Below are 22,207 nucleotides of genomic sequence, written 5' to 3'. Positions count from 1 at the left end.
GGGCTCAGGAAACTGCCTCCCCACCTGCAGCATGGACTTTTCTCACTCTGTGCTAATGGCAGGAAGCTCATGGTGGTTTCTGGTAGGGAGAATGGAGTTGTTCAAGGATGGGCCTGTTTCAGAGGCTAAGGCCTGAGGTAGCTGGAGGGGCTACTATTCTCACCAGGTTGCCCAGGGCCAGGAGCTGTCCAGACACACACTGACTTTAGCATACCCACACTATTCCCGGACTCTGTGTAGAACAGAAAGAGCTTCGCTTTTGTTCTGGGGTTGGCCTTCGTCCTCTGTTCCACCGTCCCTTCCTTGCCAGGTTGGGTTGCGGCTGGAAGACATTTGAGTTGTTGGTCGGGCAACACTGTCTGTAGGTCCCACTGATAAAGCTGCACTGCTTGGCTACCTCAATTTCAGCTAAGATCTGCACTAGACATGGGGATCTCAGGCCCCTCGCTCCCATCTTGGGTTCCTTGGCCTTGTCTGGACCAGTGATAGCTAGAGCTACTGTCACTAAGTCCTGATGCTTTCTGGGCACAGCGTTAAGTGCTTGGTGTGTGAGCCTTGTGCTGTTTCCTCATGGTCTCCCAGCTTACAGATGGGCTTACTAAGAAGATTCCTGGGCTCGCTGCCATGAACCCCACTGCTATAAATCCTTTTCTTCAAAATGAAGACACGTAGCCCCAGGTTTATGAAGTGAGTACTTTCATAAAAAAAAAAAAAAAGTTATGGCTTCTCTCGATGAACCCTTTTGGGCCTGAACTCAGTAACATCAGCAAATAGGGAACGGACTGCAGAGGGTGGATGGCCTCAGGTTTTATGAGAAGCATCTTGGCGGATGGGCTGGCACCCAGTCAACCTCACCGTCATGTAGATGATCACTCTCAATATTAACTCACGCCTCAGCTGACTCTCCACCCCCGCCTGCCCACTGCCACACCTTACCTGGAGAGACCCTTGTTTCACCATTGAGGGGGTGACACCTCAGAGCTTTCAGCTGGGAGCTCGTTTCTCCATCCACGTCATCTTTAATGCTCTAGAAAACAGGCCATCTTGCCTATCAGAGGCCTGCTGCCTAGAATAAGCAGTTCCCCAGTCACCCTGACCTCAACCTGCCAATCAAGAACCTTTATAGGGAGGGATCTAAGGGAGTTAGCACTTCAGGCATGTTTGGCCTACCTTCTGCAGCAGATTTCACAGGGGACTCTGGATTTGGGAGTGGAAAAGTGTATGTATGTATGTATGTACATACATGCATTTGTGTATATACTATGAAAGCCCACTGGAGGAGCCACCGGGTATTTGCTAGACTATTCTTTGCTAGTTTCCGGCTTCTCTTCCTATTAGACTAGAATTTCTGGACCTCCATTATGACAGACAACCATTTAGGAAACTTCTATGATTTGTTTTTGTTGTTGTTTTAAGACAGTGTCTTACTATGTAGTTTTGGCTGGCCTGGAGCTCGCTGTATTGACCAGTCTGGCCTTGAACTCATGGAGATCTGCCTGCCTCTGCCTCTCAAGTGTTGGGATTAAAGGCATGTACCACTCTGCCTGGCATTTCTATATTCTCTTGGGCCCCTCAATAAGGAATTCTTTCCTTACTGGGCACAAGTAGAATGTAGTAATAGTTTAATAAAGTCACCCAAGGCACCAGGCCAGCAAAAGGACCCTTTTGTGACCCGAGGTGGAAAGGGCCTAGATGTTATCACTCCAGAGAGTGCCTAGCCTGTCAGGAGGGCCCAATGGAAGCCACGTTGCAGCCTAGCCCTCCTCATACTGAGTCAGCTCATGAACCACTGAAGGTCCCAAAGAAAGGCCCTGAGATTTTGAAGTTCTCTCAGAGTAGGGATGTTAAGAGGGGTAGGGATGAGTCTGGGCTATTGGGCTTCTTTGAGTGAGCCCAGGAAATGCCTTGGAAATGCAGCCCCATGAGTAAGCTATATATCCTGGGATAGTCTTCCCTATTCTGAAATGTGTTGTGTTCACTAGCGGCTCAGTTAGCAATGTGCTGAACAGCCTCCGGGTTTCACTGACCCTTCTGCTCACAGCATTGACTTGTGAAGGTCTTCCCTCTAGAAGATCCCCTGAGCACTTAGGTAAGGGGTCAGTATTTTACACAGGACATGTTTGATGGATATGACTGAAGATACTCCCCACAGGCTTAGGTTGAATCTGAGAACCCCACCATTGCTCCTGCTAAGCTTGGTCTTTGGAAACAAGTCCTATTAGTGACCCTACTCTTTCCCTACAAATCCTTCAGGTTAAGCTGCACACACAGAGGAGGTGAGTGTATTGCCACGGAGATGCTAGAATTAGGCTAGGGAAAGAAGCTGAGACAGGCACAACCAATAGCAGGGGAGTGGAGGAACCATAGGTACCCCCCTCTAAGCTAAGAGGCAGGTGCTCTTCTCAGTGGTCCCCATGGGATGCCCCTGAATCTCTGTCCCCACCAGTGCTAGCCCTGGGGCTTGGCCCAGTCCTTTTAAGATCTAGGAAAGACAAGGAGACAAACTGGGGAAAAATCCTCTGTGTGTTATTAGGGAAGGGTGTCAAACCATTCTGGCCACCGAGGGGGCTGTGGGCTTGGGAGGATAGAGTTTCTTGGGCTGACTTTGCTGCAGAGTCCTTGGCTTGTCTTTCTGGAGGGCTGCAGTCAGCAGCTCTTTTCCTGAATGGTTCTTCAGGGAGGCCACAAGGAAGGCACACTGCAATGGGAATTGCGTGGTTAGAGCACACTGACAATTGTGGGTAGATAGATACACATGTGTAGCAGGACAGAAGCCTTTTGATGCTTCTTTCTGCCCAGAGAATATTGTTTGAAACTAAGAGTTCTATGAGTTAATCTTATAGAGAAAAAGGACTTCTTTGTTGTACTGGAAACTGGGAAAATTAATGTTTGGAGTTTCAAGCCCTCAGGCCAACAAGACATGAAATGATACCCCTTTATACCTAGTTTGTATATGAAATGTCCCCTTTTGGCTCATGCCAATGTACTACTATGAGAAGTTCTAGAAACTATAAAAAGAGGGGCCTTGCTGGAAGGAAGAGGCAGATCCTTGGGAACTGGACCGCTCTCTGTCCTCCCCTCTCTTCTTCCTGTCTGCCATAAAATCAGTTGCTCTGTTCCAGACACATCTATCACCATGATGCTCAATGTCACCTACAATCCCCACCATGACGCTCAATCTCACCTACAATCCCCACCATGACGCTCAACCTCACCTACAATCCCCACCATGACGCTCAACCTCACCTACAATCCCCACCATGACGCTCAACCTCACCTACAATCCCCACATGACGCTCAACCTCACCTACAATCCCCACCATGACGCTCAACCTCACCTACAATCCCCACCATGACGCTCAACCTCACCTACAATCCCCACCATGACGCTCAACCTCACCTACAATCCCCACCATGACGCTCAACCTCACCTACAATCCCCACCATGACGCTCAACCTCACCTACAATCCCCACCATGATGCTCAACCTCACCTACAATCCCCATCATGACGCTCAACCTCACCTACAATCCCCATCATGACGCTCAACCTCACCTACAATCCCCACCATGACGCTCAACCTCACCTACAATCCCCACCATGACACTCAACCTCACCTACAATCCCCACCATGATACTCAACCTCACCTACAATCCCCACCATGACGCTCAACCTCACCTCAGGCCAGCCAGTCATGGGCTGAAATCCCTGAAGCTGGGAGCTAAAATAATTCCTTCTTCCCTTAACTTGGTTTTTCTCAAATATTTGTTACATTGATGAAGAAGCTAAGATGTTGCTTGACTGACAGGGAAACCAAAGCTCTGTGAGCTCAAGGTTCTTGTCCAAGGCCACACTACTCATTAAGTCAACTCCAGGGGCCTGGGCAAGCCAGCATGTAAAACCCATGTTCAGCCACATAGGCAGCCGACCATATCCCAGCACCAACACAGACATGGGCAGAACTGCAGTGGAATGCTTAGTCTTTGTCTAAAAGTCTCTCAACTTCCCAAAGCTATTCTACTATTTTGCACTTAGTGCACCAGAGAACACTCTTTGAACATAAGCACACACCGAAAAGAAGGTAGGGTTAGGGTATTATTGTCCACTAATATCTCGTAAGTGTGATAGGGTGAGAATAGCATGGTTTGCATTTAAGGACCAGAGATTTACAGATCCCAGATGAGCTAAGGCATGTTTGTGGAGCCACCGGTCCACTGACCCAGCAGCCATAGGGGAAAAGGACACACCCATGGTTCTGCTATCTTGTGTGGGTATAGTCCTCTGTGGAGATGTCAGTCTATGAAAGAGCAGGAGCTAACATTTGAGGTAGGGTGAGACCTTCACAGATCCTTCCCTTGGCTTGACCATGGGTCCTATACCTCCTTGTCTATCCTGGGCTTGAACTCCTCCAAATCTCTACCTTTAGTTCTTATCTTCCATCTGCCTTCAGGCCATCCTCACTTTTCAATCTCCACAGGCAAGCTCACCTTTCTCTCAGCCTCTCCCTCTCTGCACCCACCACAAACTTCCCACATTCTCTTTTTGTCAAGACACTGTTGTCTACCAGCTGCCCCAGAAAAGATCTTGGGGATTTCTTTCTGTTGCCTTCTGTCCCTCAGTGTAGACACTCCATCAGGTGTAAATCTGCATGTAATTCATCTTTAAATGTTCACCTGTCCGTTCCCGATTCTCATTCTCATTGCTCCTGGCATGATCTGGTTCCTTCCCATCTTTCTAATTTCTCCTGGACTACTCAAAATCTCCTCCGGAGAAATAGTTTTTAAAATTATTTTTCTTTCTCTTTTTTTCTTTTTGGTTGTTGTTGTTTGGTTGATTTTGGTCTTTCAAGACAGGGTTTCTCTGTGTAGCCCTGCCTGTCCTGGAACTTTCTGTGAGAACCAGACTGGCCTCGAACTCGGAGATCTGCTGCCTCTGCTTTCCGAGTGTTAGGATTAAAGTCATGGGCAACCACTGCCAGGCTTTTAAAACAAATTTTGAGTAACAAAGAGCAAGCCATGATTGACCTAGGAAGGAAGAGCAGGCAGAGAACACAGCAAGTGCAAAGACTGCTTAGGGAGAACTCGTGTGTTGAAGGAACTCAGCAGAGGTCAGCATCCGCAGCGTAGAGGTCAGATCCATTGAAAGACAGGAGATCACACGTTCCATATGAAGACTTGGCTGTGAGTAGATCTAGACACAGAGAGGGACTGGCGTGGGTGGATTTGTGTTTCCTACGATCTGCTATAGAGTGACCTCCTGATGACTGCTAATGTCACCTTACTTAAAAATAGTGTCTTTGCAGCTGAAATTGAAATGGAAGTCAGGATGAGGTCATATTGGAGGAGGGGTAGGCCTTTCAATTTAATACAGCTAGTGTTCTTGTGAGAAAGAAAAGACCAGCACACACACACACACACACACACACACACACACACACACACACACACACACACACACGGCAGGCAGACAGGTATGTGAAGATGGAGATATAGGTTAGATCAAGCTCACAGCTGAGGAATGCCCACCGACGGTCATGGACCAAACCTTAGTCATCTTCTTTACCGAGCCTTTACTTTGACCATCTCAACCTCGTTTTAGCAAAGACTTGTGCTTAGTAAGTTCAGCAAAAGTCACTCTCCCCTTGATATCCGTTCAGAATTGCTCCCCCTCGGGTTCTAGGTCCTTGGTCTGCCTTTAACAAGAACCTCTGCACCCTTGCCACCTAATCAACTCCTTTTAGTGATTTTCCGTCCACTGACTGCTCACTGGGTACAAATTCCTAGCTATTTCTGTGGTGTCTGTATGTGTGTTTGAACTCTCTCTCCTACCGCAGTAGTCTTAGAAATCTTCGGTGCCGTTCTGAAAAGTATCCAACATAGCTTTGCTTTTCACCAAGTCTAAAGGGATGCAGTGCCCAAGGGTTCTATCCATAGCCTACAGAAGGAACACGGCTCCGGGAGCACAGAAGCATAAGTGTCTTTGATTCAAAGTGCTAACGGCATTTTGTTGCAACAGCCATGACAGGAACTGTACATGTTTAAGCCCGAGCCCAAGGCATACCTTTTGGGAGTAGTTGAGGGCTTTTTCTATCTCAGATACGATGGCGTTGCTATCATCACTCTCATAAATACCTGAAAACATGGTACATTGTGAGCATTAGTGGGAGAGTATGGATCTGGGCAAGTGTCAATAACTTTAATGTATGCAGGCCATGTGAAAGTGACAAGCCCAAGTGGCAAGATGGGACCACAGTGGACTGAACTGACCAGGCACAACCTTATATCATCCAGTGGTATGTTGTCACCAAGAGTGTAACTAGCCACAGGGCTGTGTCCTAGTATTCAAGGGAAGGGGAAGTTTGACACAAAAGTTCTTGCTACTATATGGGACGGGAAGGCCCACATGGTAATTATTTACGGTGGCTAATATCTGCAGTGACCATATCACTGTCACTCTTGAGTGGGACTCTGGCAAGTACACTGGGCATTGATGCTGTCCTGCCTGGGTTCAGCTTCTGTCCTTTAGGCTGTGCCTCAGGAATTAGTGTGTCTCAGGCTCAATCTCTTCCTGCTTTTGTACTGAGTTTTGAACATGTGACCCTCTAAGCCATCACTTATTTAATATAGTTTTATATTTCATTCCCCCCCACCCCACCACTTAACAAGGTTTCTCACCACTACCTGGAACTTCTTATGGTTTTAAAGAAGTAAATTTGTATGGTCAACAAAGTCAGTGCTTTTCTAAAATGTAATTGTAACTATTACATATACATACATACATAATATATACACATATAGAGACAGGGAGAGAGGGAGGGAGGGAAGGAGAGAGGGAGGGAGGGAGAGAGAGAGAGAGAGAGAGAGAGAGAGAGAGAGAGAGAGAGAGAGAGAGAGAGAGAGAGATCTTGTTCCATGTATCTTATGGGCCATTTGTGAATATACCAGACTTTGGGAACTGTAAATCTAAGGAATCTTTACAATTATATTCTAGATTGCGCACTGTGTGTGTGTGTGTGTATGTGTGGGTGTGTGATAATACACACACGTAACACACTCATTTACACATATGCAGACACACACATCAGTGTGATCTGTCTCAGGGCTTTATGCATGATAGGCAAGCACTCTATCACTGAGGTCAACCTCAGTCTTGATTTCTGCAGTACTTGAGGGCTTTACCTGTTAAAAATTGCAGTAAAATATACCCAACATAAACTTTACCATTTCACTTTTTGGGGGAGTGGGTACTGAACCCGGGCATACAAAGGACTAATCCCACCAGCGAGCTGCACCCTCTGCTCATAGTCACTTTAAAGTTCAGTGGTACTAAGTATGTACGTGCTATTTACACACGCCATTGCTAGTCATTATCTCTGGAGTGTTAGGTTACCAACTATTTACACACACCATTGCTAGTCATTATCTCCAGAGTGTTAGGTTAGCATCTCTTTCGCTTTCTTTTTTGAGGGCTGGGAATGGAATCTAGGGCCTACAAGTGCTAAGTGTGTCCTTGACCACTGAGCCACACTTATGTCATTTATGTGTGTGTACACACTCACACACATGCTCATGCCATAACATCTGTGCTAAGGTCAGAGAACCACTCGCGGGCATCGGTTTTCTTCTTCTACCGTGTGTGATCTAGGGGTTGAACTCAGGCTTGGTGGAAGCCCCTTTACCCATTAAACTGTGTCTCTGCCCCCCTAAACTTAATTTTTAAAGCTGTTTTGTTTTATATGTAGGGGAGTTCCACCTGCATGAATGTGTGTGCACCACATTAATGAGAGATACCCTGAAAGGCCAAAGAAAGTATTGGATCCCCTGAAACTGGAGTTACAGATGGTTGTGATTCACCACGAGGGTGCTGGGTCCTCTAGAAGAGCAATCAGTGCTCTCAACAGCTGAGCCATCTCTCCAGCCCTCCTAATTTAATAAATATGGCTTTTACATGTTACTTCTTGACACTATTTTAAGTCAAAAGAGAGTCATGCCAGTGCTGAGACAATGTCTGGAAAGAACGAGGCAAAGGACCAGGAAACGCGCACGTACCTGTCTCTCCAAACCAGTGGAAGCGACCACAGGCAGCCTGGGTGACCTCTTTGTAGGCAGCAGCAGTGTCAGTACGGCTGGCATAGCAGGCAGGGGGCGTGGTGTTCATCTGTGGTTCGCCCACATAGAAGAGACAGACATTTAGCTGGAGGTCACAACCCCCACAGGCCTCTGCCACATAGGCGCTGAGTATGTGCTATGGAGAGAAGACAGAAAGTCCTTACCTGAGGCCTGAGCGCTGCCGATCTTCTAATAGTTCAGCAGATCATCTCCTTTTCTCTTCCTTTCTTTCTCTTTTTGGTTTTCAAACCCTGGCTGTCCTAAAACTCGCTCTGTAGACCAGGCTGGCCTTGAACTGCCTCTGCCTCCTGAGTGCTGGGATTAAAAGTGTGCACCACCACCACCACCCAGGTGATCATCTTTCTTTTAAAAAAACAAAAACATTTTTGGGGACTGGAGAGTTGGTTCAGTGGTTAAGAGGACTGGCTGCTCTTCCAGAGGACTTGGGTTCAATTCCCAGTACCCCAGTGACAGCTCACAACTGTCTGCAACTCCAGTGCCAGGGGACTTGGCACCTTCATAGATATACATGCGGTCAAAATGCCAATGAACATAAAAATAAATAAATCTTATAAGAGAAAAGAAAATCATCAAAAAATAAAAATATAAATTATTGTGTGTCAGGTTGTGTGTGTGTGTGTGTGCGTGTGTGTTGTGGGGAGTGGGTATACACATGTAAGTACAAGTTCCCCAAAGAGGGCATAAGATCCTTTGGCACTGGTGTTGCAGACAGTTATAAGCATTGTTGTGACAAGAGTGCTGGGGAATGAACTTGGGTCTTCTGCAAAAGTACTAGATGCTCTTAATTAATGAGCCATCTCTCTAGCTCTCTGATCATCCTTCTTGGTGGCCTACTGTGTGCTCGGTCCAGTTCTGTACGCAAAGGCAGAAAGACATGAGCCTGGGACACAATTTCTTCCCATGTTTTACTAGGGCACGGCAGGGGTGTCTACCGTGGTCTGCATGCAGCAGCGTGGACATGCTGGGAGCTGTCAGTAATGAAGTCTCTCAGGCCCACCTGAGACCTGCTGAGCCAGGAGCTGTGCTGTGACAGTATCCCTAGGTACTTGTATTTGAGAAGAGGTAGTTCAGATAAGCATGCTGGGTTGGGGCTGTGGCTCAGTGGTAGAATGCTTACCTAGCAAAAGCTAGTCCACACTCAACACCGCAGAAAATAAAAGACCAGAGGAAAATGATCATGGCGGCTCACGCTTTTAATCCCAGCCCTTGGGAGGTAGAGGCAGGTAGACTTATTTCTCTAAGTTTGAGTTCAGCCAGCTTTATATAAGTATGTTCCAGGCCATCTAGGACTACACAGTGAGACCCTATCAAAACAATAAACAAGACAATAGGTGTCTAGGAGGAGGGCTACTCACCACATCTTGGTCAGGGACACCCCCAGTGAAGAGGTAGATGCCCTGAGACTCATGTTTGGTTTTGTCCTTGAAATCCACTTCTATGGCCTTCCGCAGGGCTCCGAGGACATTTCTGCTTCCTTGACACTGCAGGCCCAGGGCCCACCTGGGGAGACAGGGACATAAAGTTTGGGAGGGCCACCTTTGAGGCTGTAGGGTCCCAAGAACAATGAGAAGAAAGTTGTTTTCTGGTGTTTGCCCTTGGCTGCAGTGAGGGGATGGGGAAGATAGTGCCATAGGGCTGCTGTAAGACACAGCTACAGAGAAAGACTCTGCCTTCCATCACCTACCGCCAGGCTCTTTGTAAGTTGTCATGGCTCACAGCAACCATCTCAGGCCTCCAGCTCTCAACTGTGCTTCCAAACCTTTGAGGAAGCAAAGGAGTTTGTTTTTAGGACATAAGTCCTTTCTGTGTCTCCCTTCTTTGGGATCCACAGGCCTGAAGGCACACAAAATTCTGATAGTACGCCCACAAAATGTTGGAATGTTGCTGGCTTGGGGTAGTCACGAAATTTTCTGCTCATAACACATTAAAGACAACTCTGTGGGACAGTGCCAGGATTCTCAAGCAGAGACAGAGCGATTGCCAGCCTTGGCCACTGCCCTCCTAATACTCTGAAGTCTCCTTTCTCTGCAGGAACTTCACTGTCCCCCCCCCCCCCCCTTGGAGCACAGCTCACTGTCTCTGTGAGACTCCTGGAGCCCAAACTCCTCTCATAGTGCACGTCCCTCTCGGGCTGAACTGTGGTCTTTTCTGTAAATATGCATGATCTCATTTTCTCCGCGAACGGTATTGAAGGTTCCCAAGAGGAGAATTTATTTCTTTATGGATGACAAGATGTACTTTTTTGTCCTTTTACTGAACCTAGGCCTCCTCTGTGCCAGTCTCTTCTGAGAATCCCATAAAACTCCTTAGTAGACACATTCTGTGCCCCTCTTTCTGGTCACCCCTACACAGCTGTGACCCCTCCACTCCTAAGAGCTTCGGGAAGCTACTTCACCTCCTGGTAGCTTCTCTCTTCCTTTTGACATGATGTACAAGCTCCCTGGAGAAACCATACCATCATGCCCCAGCACCCCCACTGCTCCAGCACCTCCACTGCTCCAGCACCTCCACTGCTCCAGCATCTCCACTGCTCCAGCACCTCCACTGCTCCACCACCTCCACTGCTCCACCACCTCCACTGCTCCAGCACCTCCACTGCTCCAGCACCCCCACTGCTCCAGCACCTCCACCTCCACTGCTCCAGCATCTCCCCTGCTCCAGCACCCCCACTGCTCCAGCACCTCCACCTCCACTGCTCCAGCACCCCCACTGCTCCAGCACCTCCACTGCTCCAGCACCCCCACTGCTCCAGCACCCCCACTGCTCCAGCACCCCCACTGCTCCAGCATCTCCACCTCCACTGCTCCACCACCTCCACTACTCCAGCACCCCCACTGCTCCAGCACCCCCACTGCTCCAGCACCTCCCCTGCTCCAGCACCCCCACTGCTCCAGCACCTCCACTGCTCCAGCACCCCCACTGCTCCAGCACCTCCACTGCTCCAGCACCTCCACTGCTCCAGCACCTCCCCTGCTCCAGCACCCCCACTGCTCCAGCACCTCCCCTGCTCCAGCATCTCCACTGCTCCAGCACCTCCCCTGCTCCAGCACCTCCCCTGCTCCAGCACCTCCACTGCTCCAGCACCTCCCCTGCTCCAGCACCTCCACTGCTCCAGCACCCCCACTGCTCCAGCACCCCCACTGCTCCAGCATCTCCACTGTTCCAGCATCTCCACTGCTCCAGCACCTCCCCTGCTCCAGCACCTCCCCTGCTCCAGCATCTCCACTGCTCCAGCATCTCCACTGTTCCAGCATCTCCACCTCCACTGCTCCAGCACCACCACTGCTCCAGCACCTCCACTGCTCCAGCACCTCCCCTGCTCCAGCACCTCCACTGCTCCAGCACCTCCACTGCTCCAGCACCCCCACTGCTCCAGCATCTCCACTGCTCCAGCATCTCCACTGCTCCAGCACCTCCCCTGCTCCAGCACCTCCCCTGCTCCAGCATCTCCACTGTTCCAGCATCTCCACTGCTCCAGCATCTCCACTGTTCCAGCATCTCCACCTCCACTGCTCCAGCACCTCCACTGCTCCAGCACCTCCACTGCTCCAGCTGCCCTTCTGGTTTCAAACCATCACTTCTGCCTAGGAAGGTTCTTTTGCTTTCCTCCCACCACCTGTGGTGACATTTCTCTAAGAGTCAACTCACAAACCTTTGACAGCACTTGGGTTAGAAATCCAACAATATACAAAGAAGCAAAACATTTTTGTTTCATCATCTCCCCTAAAATTTTAACTCTTCATTCTATATTTTTCATTAAAAATGTATAGGTGAATATAATTCTAGAAATGGAGTTTGTTCTGCATGTGCAACATATAACCTGCTTGCTGCTGTTCACTCACTATCTAGACCAGGTTGGCCTTGAACTCACAGAGGTCCTTCTTGCATCTGCCTCCCCAGTGCTGAGGTTAAAGGCTACCATGATAGCATATACAATTTAAAACCATATTTATAATGTACCAATTTTTAAAGAAAGAATTATTTATTATATTTTATATATAAGTACACTGTCGCTGTCTTCAGACACACCAGAAGAGGGCATCAGATCTCATTACAAATGATTGTGAGCCACCATTTGGTTGCTGGGACCTCTGGAAGAGCAGTCAGTGCTCTTTTTTTTTTATAACTGTTATGGACTCTATATTCAAAAGCAGAAAAAAGTCCACATCGAATTCAAGCTACATAGATTCACATGACCTGCCCGCCACCACCTACCCCCCCTTTACCACCCTCATCCCCGAATTCCCCTGCACTGGGGGTCCAACCTTGGCAGGACCAAGGGCTTCCCCTTCCCCTGGTGCCCCAACAAGGCTATTCTCTGCTACATATGCAGCTGGAGCCACATGTCAGACTATGTATCGTCTTTGGATAGTGGTTTAGTCCCTGGAAGCTCTGGTTGGTTGGCATTGTTGTTCTTATGGGGTTGCAAGCCCCTTCAGCTCTTTTAGTGTAGTCAGTGCTACTAACTATTGAGCTATCTCTCCAGCCCAACTTACAAACTTTTAAGTTAATATGTAATATGTAGAATATAAAATATATTTTTAAAATGCATATATTTTTAAAATGAATATATATTTTAGAAACTACATATTATTATAATTTTGAAATGATAGTTTTAAAACTATAGCTGAAGCTATATATAGCTTCTAATTTTGTATACTATTTATTTATAGATTAAAATTAAAATTTAATTCAGAATCAGAGTACCAAGTGTTTGCAATTCTTGCTAGAGCCAGGCTAAGAATACGACATGGGCATGGCAGGGTCTCTCCCTTTTCTCTGCTGAGTTTACCAGTTTGAAAGCCAACTGGGGCAACGGACTGAATTACATTACCCTGGCTGATCAAGTCATGTGTTTTGGGGCCACTTACCGCCTTTCCCCCAACAGGATAGACCTGCAGTCATTCAATTATTCAAGACCCCAAACAAGATCCCCCGAATCAGATAAACTGATGTGCGTCTTAGGATGCTCCTAACATCACTGTCTGTGGTCCTGCTGTCTGTCTGAAACCCCAGCCCAGGGATGGCATCCACGCCCACTCTCCCCCGCAAGCCCGGGGGCCTCTCTGGAGACTTACGCGATGATGTTGAAGTAGTCTTTGTTGGACAGTTGCTCTTCTAGCAGTAGTCGCAGGGAGTGCTGGATATGAATAATGAACATGGAATTGGTCACCGAGACGTCCAGCAGTATAACCACCCTGAAGAGAAACACAAGCTTCAAGAGGCAACCTGAATCTCGCAGATAATGTTTGCTCCATCCCACTTTACTATTTAAAGATTTTTCCAGGGGGCTTTTGCTCGCCAAACTTATAGACGGCCAAGAGTGTCTGAGGTTTGAGACTGACAGAAGTAGGTTTGTAATAGAAGTGTAAGGATGTTGTGGGATTGTCTGTCTGTCTTAATTGTGGGATGTCGTGGAGGGAGGTGGTTTAAGGGTCGAGGAGTGCACGAGGTGATTTTCAAGTCAGAAAACCTGTCTTCCTGTTGATGCGTCACTACAGAGAAGAGCAATTACAAAAATAGTCTGCATAGTCAATGACAAGCATCAATAAGGCATACTGGGATGTCTCCCCTGCCCCCCTTTAGCCTCTATCCCCTCTTCTGGCAACAGCGTCCTCATCTCTCCTCGGGAAACAGCCATGTTTCAGTTTATGTGGCTTTTCTTTTTTCCCATCAAGACTGGGTTTTCTGTTGTTCTGGAACTCACTCTGTAGATCAGGCTGGCCTCGAACTCAGAGATCCGCCTGCCCCTGCCTCCGCCTCCCCAGTGTCAGGATCAAAGGTGAGCATGTTCCCATTGCCCTCTCAGGTGAGTTTCGTGGAGCTGGCACACACCATGCTTCCAGAGGGGCATTTGATCCTGGGCATTCGGAATATCACACCTCCCTGGCCAGCCTGATGAACCATAAATGCTCAAGCCCTGGAAATGCAAAGCTGGCAGAATGTGGTCCCATGGCTGTGTTGCCAACCCTCTCTGAAAACCAAACCCACAGAGGGGGAAGCAGAGCTGAGGGATTCTTTTTTTTTTTTTTTTTTTCTTTTTTTCGGAGCTGGGGACCGAACCCAGGGCCTTGCGCTTGCTAGGCAAGCGCTCTACCACTGAGCCAAATCCCCAACCCGAGCTGAGGGATTCTTAACAAGGCTGACCCTCTGCATCCAGCCACACAGCTAAGTGTGGTCTAGAATTTTCAGTTCCCTTCATCAGATTTCTCTGTTTACTTTGAGCTTCAGTTATACTTATTTTGGGCGGGGGGAGTGACAGGGTTAAGAAACTATGTACACCAGGCTAGCTTCAAATTCTTAACCCAAGCTAGCCTCAAATTCTTAACCCCCTTGCTTCAGCCTTCCAGGAGCTGGAATAATAGGTGTGTACCACCAGATTCATCTCTCTGTTGCTTCTAAGTGAAAGAGGCTTGAGATTCAATGTTGGAGGTTGGTGTGTGTGATGCTGGCTCCGAGGCTGCCCACAGGATGATGAGCTGCATAAACCTTGAGACACACGTCAGACCACACAAGGAACAAGAGTAAGCTTTGCACAATCAGTACCTTCTTTGACAGACAGTGCCCCAGAATCTTCTGCTGGTCAGGGACAGCCACTGGAGCCGCTTCTCATATATCTGCACAGCTTTCCCGAGCTGCTTCTGTAAAAGGGTGGGCCACCATGAGTGAGTGTGTCAAGGGTGCCCAGGAAAGTCTGGGGCTGTAAGGAGGAGAATCACTCCAGACAGCTTCTGAAAATGGTGCATACAGGCAACATAAACATTTTGTTAGGGAAGGTGCAAGTCCCTCATAAGACTAAGAAGGGAAGAGCTTAAGTATTTCCTTCACATGTGGGACAGGCAGATAGCACCCCAAAAGCCCAGGGATTCTTGTTTGTGGCATCCATGTCCCTATCTAAGGAGATGCCCACAGGAGGAACACACAGGGAATCTGGTCAATGACTTGTTGTCTGTACGGCACAAAGGACTTTCCTGCTGTCCACGGACCCATCACTCACCTGGTACTCAAAGAGGACGGGCGGGTCCACATGGATGTTCTTCACTGTCCCATCATGCCACTCAAATTGTACCATTGCCTTCTGTACTCAGGCACGGGCAGAATAGAGAACAGGTGAGCAGGGGCGTGAACGGGAAACACAGCTGAGAGGGCACTGGACTCTTCAGCTCACATGCGTGAGGGAAACCAGCTTTGCTTTCATTCACCCGTCCCTCGGCCACCCAGGGAATATGCATTGACTGCTTGTACTACACGTGAGGACACAGAACCAGAGAAGAGAGCCTTTTAAAGGCTCTTACTTCGTAGGGCTCCATACTCAGAAATGTGCTCTAGCAGCCACTTTATACGTGTGTACAAAGCAGTGAGGGCAACAAGAAAGCAAGGACAACATTCATAGAGGAGATGATCATGGTGTCAGAGACAACCACCACTCGCCTCCTGGAGCTCACCAAGAAGGACGGATTGGTTTGCCAAGGAGCCCCAGGGAGCTTCCTGTCTCTACCTTCCCTGCCCTGGGATTACAGGTATGTTTGTACTACCATGTCTGGCAGTTTTTACATGGGGCTGAAGATCAAACTCAGGTTTTCATGCTTGCAAACATTCCACAGACTGAGCTACCTTTTCAGCTCCGGTTCTTAGATCTCTGGAAATCAGCAGTCATGGTAGATGCTTTCGGTCTGTTTGTTTGTTTGTTTGTTTGTTTGTTTGTTTGTTTATACCTTGGTGCTGGTTACCGAGCTCAGGGCCTCATATATGTTGAACATACTCCATCCTGAGATGTATCGCCAGCCTCATCATGCTCGATTTTAGAGTCCTGGATAGAAAGCCTGAATCCCACCCAGACCCACCCATTCAAGCTCATCTGGCTATGCCCATGGCTTCTGTTGTCTGACATATAGGATGGGAGCCGCACAACGGAGCACCCTGCAGAGGACTGGAGAGGAGCCTGACACTGCGTTACCTCGTGGATAGTAGCTCCTACTGTTTTCTGAAGAATAGGCACAAATTCTTCCACAGGATTGAAGGCGTTGGGTGCCAGAACCTGATAAAGGCCTAACTTCTTGGCTGAAAAAGAGTTAGCTTTGAGGCATTGCCTGGGAAGCCTGGAAGATTCCAAGCCTGGTCAGCCACCTGGTTCCTGCCCTCTCTGGGGATTTAATACCTTTCAGACCATTGATCTTCAGCCATTCTGCAGAAGTCTTGTCCAAGTCTGGGAACTTGATGGTGAGAGGAGCTTCATGCTTTGGAGGCTTAGGCAACAGACTGGTGAAAGGCCCTTTGGCAATCTCTGTAGAAATCTACACGCAATTAAAAACTTCCGTTACACAATCACACTTTAGAGCTGGTAAGCTCTTCCCCATTCACCTGGATCCCCGTGTGGCGTTTCTTGAAGCATCAGCAGGTGGGTTGAAGGCAATTCTGCTGTTCCCTCCCATAATCCACACCCCCATCACTGAGGATTTTCTGAATTTTCCGGGGACAGGAAAAGGTCTCCAGAAACCTGTCCACCTTTCCGCCATGCCTAGGGCCCAAGATGACAAGTCTGTCCATGGGCTTAGGTCACAAAGCTTCTGGAAACTTAAGCTCCCCAAGTCACTGAGGAAACCTTGACCTGCCTCCTGTGATACAGTTTTAAAGTGAAAAGCGGAGGCCCTAAGAGGTTAATTCATGTAGCTAGTGTGTCAGCAACAGAAAGGCAATCCAGACATCCACAATCGAGTGCCACCTACTTCTTCGATCATGCAGGACAGCTCTTCACATGGGTTGTTGTGGCACAGGGCTTGCAGCTGGCTGAAGAGGCCTTGAGCCTTGTGGGTTTCTGCCAGGAGCTCATCCACATCCCTACTGGTATAGAGCTGGGGGTGGTGGAGGCAATGAGCTATTCAGAAGTCACAGGGATGTCAGTAGTTGTCAAGGTAAGAAGAGGCAAGCAGCCAAGTCAGTTCCCAAGGCCGAGTGGCTGGCTGTCTATTTAAAACTGGAGTAATAAACCAGGGTCCATGTTCCAGACAGAGCCAACCAATGCATTTCGTCCCATATATACAGTATTGGCCTGAAGAACTCTAAACAACTGGGGGATTTTCTAACTTTAAAAAGGAACATTTAAGCCAGGTGTGGTGCATACTTTTAATCCCAGCCCATGGGAGGAAGCAGGAGGGGGATCTCTATGATTTGAAGCTAGCATAGCCTGGTCTACATAGTGAATTCTAGGATAGCCAGGGCTTATGTAGAAAGACCCCCCCCCTACATACAAAGGGAACATTTAGCATCCTTAGGGATGGAAATGATGACATCAATAGCAATTTTTAAAATGGTTGTGGCAAGACGGTACATGCTGTGCAAGCCTGAGTTTGATCCCTGAATCCACATAAAGGTGAAAGAAAAGAGTTAACTCTATACTGTTGCCTTTTGACCCTCACACACATGTCTTGCCTATGAGACTCCCCCAACATGTGAGTGCCGATATACACAATAGTAATAATTTTAAATTAACAAATATTGCTGGGGAAGGGGGAAGTTAGAACATGTGTCTAGTACTGATGAGAATGTGGGATGTGGTAGCCGCTGTGGCAAGTTAATAGTCTTCTCAAACACTAAACATAGCCTCCAGATGCTTTAGTGACCACCTGTGCTTTCAGTACCTGGGAGGCAGAGGCAAGGAGATTGCTAAGTACAAGGCTAGCCTGGGCTACATAGTAATACTATGCTTTAAAAATCCACAGAGAAGGGCTGGAGAGATGGCTCAGTGGTGAAGAGCACTGACTGCTCTTCCTGAGTTCAATTCCCAGCAACCACATGGTGGCTCACAACCATCTGTAATGGATCTGATGCTCTCTTCTGGTGTGTCTGAAGCTACAGTGTACTCATATGCATAAAATAAAAAAAATCTCCACAGATTGCTGAGTCCGGTAGTATACACCTGCAATCGCAAAATTCAGGAATCAGAAACAGGAGGATTGCTACGAGTTTGAGGCTAGTCTAGGCTATAGTATGAGACCGGGTCTTTTAAATTTTTATTTTATTTTACGTATATAGGCATTTTGCCTGCATGTATGTTTGTGCACCATGTGTGTGCCTGGTGTTTTGGAGTTCAGAATAGGCATTAGATCCTTTGGAGCTGATGTTACCGGGAATTAAAGCAAGTCCTCTGGAAAAGCATCTGGTGCTCTTAACCACTGAGCTATGTCTTTAGCTCCAGATCTTGTCTTAAAAACAAACACAACAAAATCTTCAACCAATCAACCAACCAACCAACCAACCAAAACAACAACAACCAAAGCAATCCGCCCCCCACAAACACACATTACCAACAACAAAAGTCAAAGCTGGACTTACGGTGGGACCCGGCAGGTCTACTTCAGCTCAGCACCAGATTGCTGAACACAGGCACCTGTGAGGCCACACAGCCTGTACAGCCTCACAGCAGCACAAAATCCACAACATAGCCAAACAGTGGAAAACCCAAGCTTCACCAACAGATGGAGGGACAACCAAAACTGATCATGCAGACAACAGAAAGTCTCCCATCCATAAAGTGAAGTAGTGCAGAGGCTACCCTGTTTCATGCTAAGTGAGAGAACTGGGTACAAGGGAGTATGCTTCCACTGAGGTGAAACACACAACAGGAAAATCCAGAGACAGGAAGCCGACCGATGACTGCCTGAGAGTGGGGTAGGGTGAAGGTGACTAGGGAGTGCTCATGTGTGCAGGCTTCCTGTGCTCGCTTTAATTACATCTATTATCTGTCTGTCTGTCTAATTTATTTGTCTGAATGTTCAGAGACATACAAGAGTACCATAGCTTATGTGTGGAGATCAGAGGACAATTTGTGGGACTCAGTTCTTTCCAGTATGTAGGTCCTGGGAGATGGAATTCAAGTCGTCAGGCTTGGTGGCAAGTGTCTTATAAAAGTAGCAATGAGCCATCTTGCTGATCTTAATTTCTTTTTCCCCTTTAAGACCAGGTCTCATGTAGCTTAGGCTGTCCTCAAGCTCTTAGTGTAGCCAAGGATGGCCTTGAACTTGCCTGTCTCCCCCCCCCCCCCCAGAGTGCTAGGATTTATAGGTGTTGGGTTTTTAAAACCTCTCTCCACTCTCTTCTTTCCTTTTCCTCCTCCTCTTCCTCCTCCTCTTCTCCCTTTTCTCTTCCTCCTCCTCCTTCTTGACCTTTCTCTATAGCCCTGGCTGTCCTGGAGCAGGCTGGCCTCAAACTTACAGAGATCCTTCTGCCTCTGCTTCCAAGTGAGTGCTGAGATTAAAGGCACGCATCACCACATCTGACAAAATAAAAATTTTCTTTGATCAACTGTTTTCAATCATTTCCCTTTTCTAGCCCCTATAATCTGTGACATCTGTAATCAGAGTTGGGACAGTGAAGTGACAAAATGATCTGATGCCTGTCCTTGATTTCTCAACATGAAAAGCTAGACTTTGTGACACCAAAATGAGGTTGGAAGATCTGGGGGACAGCCCGTGAGGGGCAAACACTCCTTCACGTGGTGCCCTGGATGGCTGTTGGCAGGCATGACTGCTAACCGGTGCTTACATTCCTTTCGTTCTGTTCTGAGACATGGTCTCCCTGTGTAGCTGACCTAGAACTTGAGATCTTCTTGATTCCCTGTAACTGCAACAGCATGCCAGGATTAAGAGCATGAACCATTACACACCACTGGACTGAATCCTGTGTCTGCCAGACAGAGCTGTATGTTAACCTTTGCCTCTGACCGCACACTGTAGGCAGTGGTTAGCTCTTAACAGGGACAAGGGCACCAATGAACGGATTGTCATGGACTGCAGCACCCCTTCTACCCTCCAGGGAGTCTCTCCCAATAGTGGGTGCTTATTTAGGGGAGAAATTTGGAGTCATTGCTTCAGTCTAGGGGCTCTGGTGGGAAGTGAAACAAGCTGGAGCTGTGCTCACATTCCTGGACAGCGATGGAGAATTCTGAAGCTGAACCGCCTTCGAAATGCCTCTAGATTCACAAGGGTGTGACCAGCTTACCAGACAAGCACCCATGGAGCTTATGACTTCAACTTATCCCTGTTCTCTCCACACTTTCAGGGTCCTAGGATTTTTTTCCTATGCAAGTCACTGAGCATGAAAGGCAAGGAAGATCAAGTAGGAAAAGCAAGCTCATGGCATAGTCTGCACACTTGCACCAGCCAGAGCCCCGAGGAATAACCTTGGGGCAGGGAGTGGGTACAGCAATCTGCAGAAGGCTTACCTCTGACTCTGGGCTGTAGCAGTGGTAGTGACCCCCAAGGGCATCTGTGAGGTTCTTCAGAATAGCCTGAGGGATGGTGACAGAGTTAACCATGGTGCCAAGGCCACACCCATGGTTTAACAAACCTTTCCTTGGTAGAGCCTTCAGACCGTCCCACTCTTCCCATTTACCCATGGGAGAAGGGGTGCAATTCTGAGAGGTGTGCTCTAGTTCACAGCTTGGGGGGCCTATCAGACACTCACAGAGGGCACATGATCATCACATTTGTAGGTGACTATGTGAATGAAGAGGCTCCGTCCCAGGGTGGACTGCTGGATGAAGTCAGACAGGAATTCAGATGGCTGATCTGGACTGCGGAGCAGACGGAAGAGAAGGCGTGGCTATTCCCACTGAAACTGTGCTGTGAACATCCCAGATCAAAGTGGTAATCTCAGGGAACCTCTCCCTCTCTCTCTCTCTCTCTCTCTCTCTCTCTCTCTCTCTCTCTCTCTCTGTGTGTGTGTGTGCTTACGTGTGTATATCTTCATGTATGTGATTGCACCCTCCTGTATGTGTGGATGTGGAGGCCAGTAGTCCATGTCTTATGCCTTCTAACACCACTCTTTACCCCATTTTCTGAGATGGGGTCTCTCACTGAACCTTGATTGGCTAGTCTTGCTGGCCAGTAAGCACCAGTTGTTCCTGTCTCTGCCTCCCCAGTGCTAAGATTACAGGCATGGAATGTTTTTGTTTTTTGTTTTTTGTTTTTCCCATGAGTGCAGGGGATCTGAACTTAGGTCTTCAAGCTTGCAAGCACTTATCTGAGCTACCTTCTCAGCCCCTTTATTCATTCTTAACTGATCACCGGTGTCCCAGGTCACCCGGGTAAGATGCAGGGCTGGGTGGGCAGTAGCCCTAGCCCTGGCTCCCCTGCCCGAATGTGCATGGGTGGCCTACGGATGCAATTATTCTTCCAAGTGTGTGTGAGCACCCTGCTTGGTAATGTTTCTTTTTTCCTCAGACATTGCTTGAGTCATCAGCCAATGCTTAGTGAGAAAGGAGACCTACCAGCTTCTCAGTATGGCCACCAGAGAGTTCAGCTCCTTTCGAGCAAGGACTTTCTTCAAGGCTTGTAGCAGGTTGCTGCTTCCCTCGGGTTGCAGTGTCTTTACCCAGAGCTTGAGTTCCTGGAGGCTGGGAGGAGACACAGCAAACTAACTATAGCCATGTGCAGCCTGGAGAATGACCCGGTTCACCAAGGTCCCCTTGGACTTAGCGGCTCCATGCTTGGGCAGGATGCTCAAACTGTAGACTAGGGCGTGTTCTAGGAAATGTCTGCAGATGGTTTTGCCACTGTGTGACAGCACTGACGTACTCGTACATACCTAGATGGCTCAGCCTACCACATACCTGGGCTGTGGGCTTTATCTGTGGTACAGCCTATTGATCCTAGTGTAGTGATGCACAGAATGGCAGGAGGTTGAAGCAGCCATGAGGGAAAATAAGGCAGTGAAGGAGACGGGGTGAGTACAAGGTGAGGCTGCCAGTGCAGCACCACGGTCTACAGTAAACCTTTGCTCTAAGTAGAAAGGGGGCTCTACTATAAGTAGAAAACATTAGCCAAAAGCATAGGCGAGGGCTGGGGGAGTAGGTTAGTTAGGAGAGGTGTTACCTGGCATGCATGAGGCCCTGGGTAACATCCCTACGACCAAGGGGGAGAAAGCATGGGTACCAACCAGGAAGACAGCCACTTCCTGTTATTATCAGGCATTATGCACTGTACCAGAATTGTATTGTTCAAATTCTACATGGCTGGCTAGAAGCACAGCTCTGACAAGATAGGAAACGTTCAGCTCTGTATCTTTAGTTCTTATTTTC

At 48.1% G+C, this 22,207-nt stretch overlaps 1 protein-coding gene across 8 annotated transcripts in view; it reads right to left on the bottom strand.

Moving 5' to 3' along the window:
- Nucleotides 1-22,207, bottom strand: part of Vwa3a (von Willebrand factor A domain containing 3A) — a 62,140-nt gene that overhangs the window by 12,380 nt on the left and 27,553 nt on the right. For 4 of the 8 annotated variants that reach the window (XM_087659548.1, XM_087659554.1, XM_087659549.1 and 1 more), the window contains 16 exons: nucleotides 21,398-21,523; nucleotides 20,593-20,701; nucleotides 20,351-20,416; nucleotides 16,857-16,982; nucleotides 16,289-16,424; nucleotides 16,088-16,191; nucleotides 15,128-15,208; nucleotides 14,677-14,771; nucleotides 13,209-13,328; nucleotides 9,815-9,889; nucleotides 9,486-9,630; nucleotides 8,050-8,245; nucleotides 6,062-6,132; nucleotides 2,549-2,698; nucleotides 937-1,027; nucleotides 215-322 (listed from right to left, as the gene is read on the bottom strand). In XM_087659548.1, coding sequence (XP_087515674.1) covers nucleotides 215-322; nucleotides 937-1,027; nucleotides 2,549-2,698; nucleotides 6,062-6,132; nucleotides 8,050-8,245; nucleotides 9,486-9,630; nucleotides 9,815-9,889; nucleotides 13,209-13,328; nucleotides 14,677-14,771; nucleotides 15,128-15,208; nucleotides 16,088-16,191; nucleotides 16,289-16,424; nucleotides 16,857-16,982; nucleotides 20,351-20,416; nucleotides 20,593-20,701; nucleotides 21,398-21,523 — 1,799 coding nt within the window. 8 annotated transcript variants of the gene reach the window in all.

This window comes from Rattus norvegicus, chromosome 1 (assembly GCF_021556685.1).
Source record: "Rattus norvegicus strain SHRSP/BbbUtx chromosome 1, alternate assembly SHRSP_T2T, whole genome shotgun sequence".
Taxonomy (NCBI): Eukaryota; Metazoa; Chordata; class Mammalia; order Rodentia; family Muridae; genus Rattus; species Rattus norvegicus.
The sequence above is the reverse complement of the archived record's forward strand: the minus strand, read 5'-3'. Positions and strand labels throughout refer to the sequence as shown.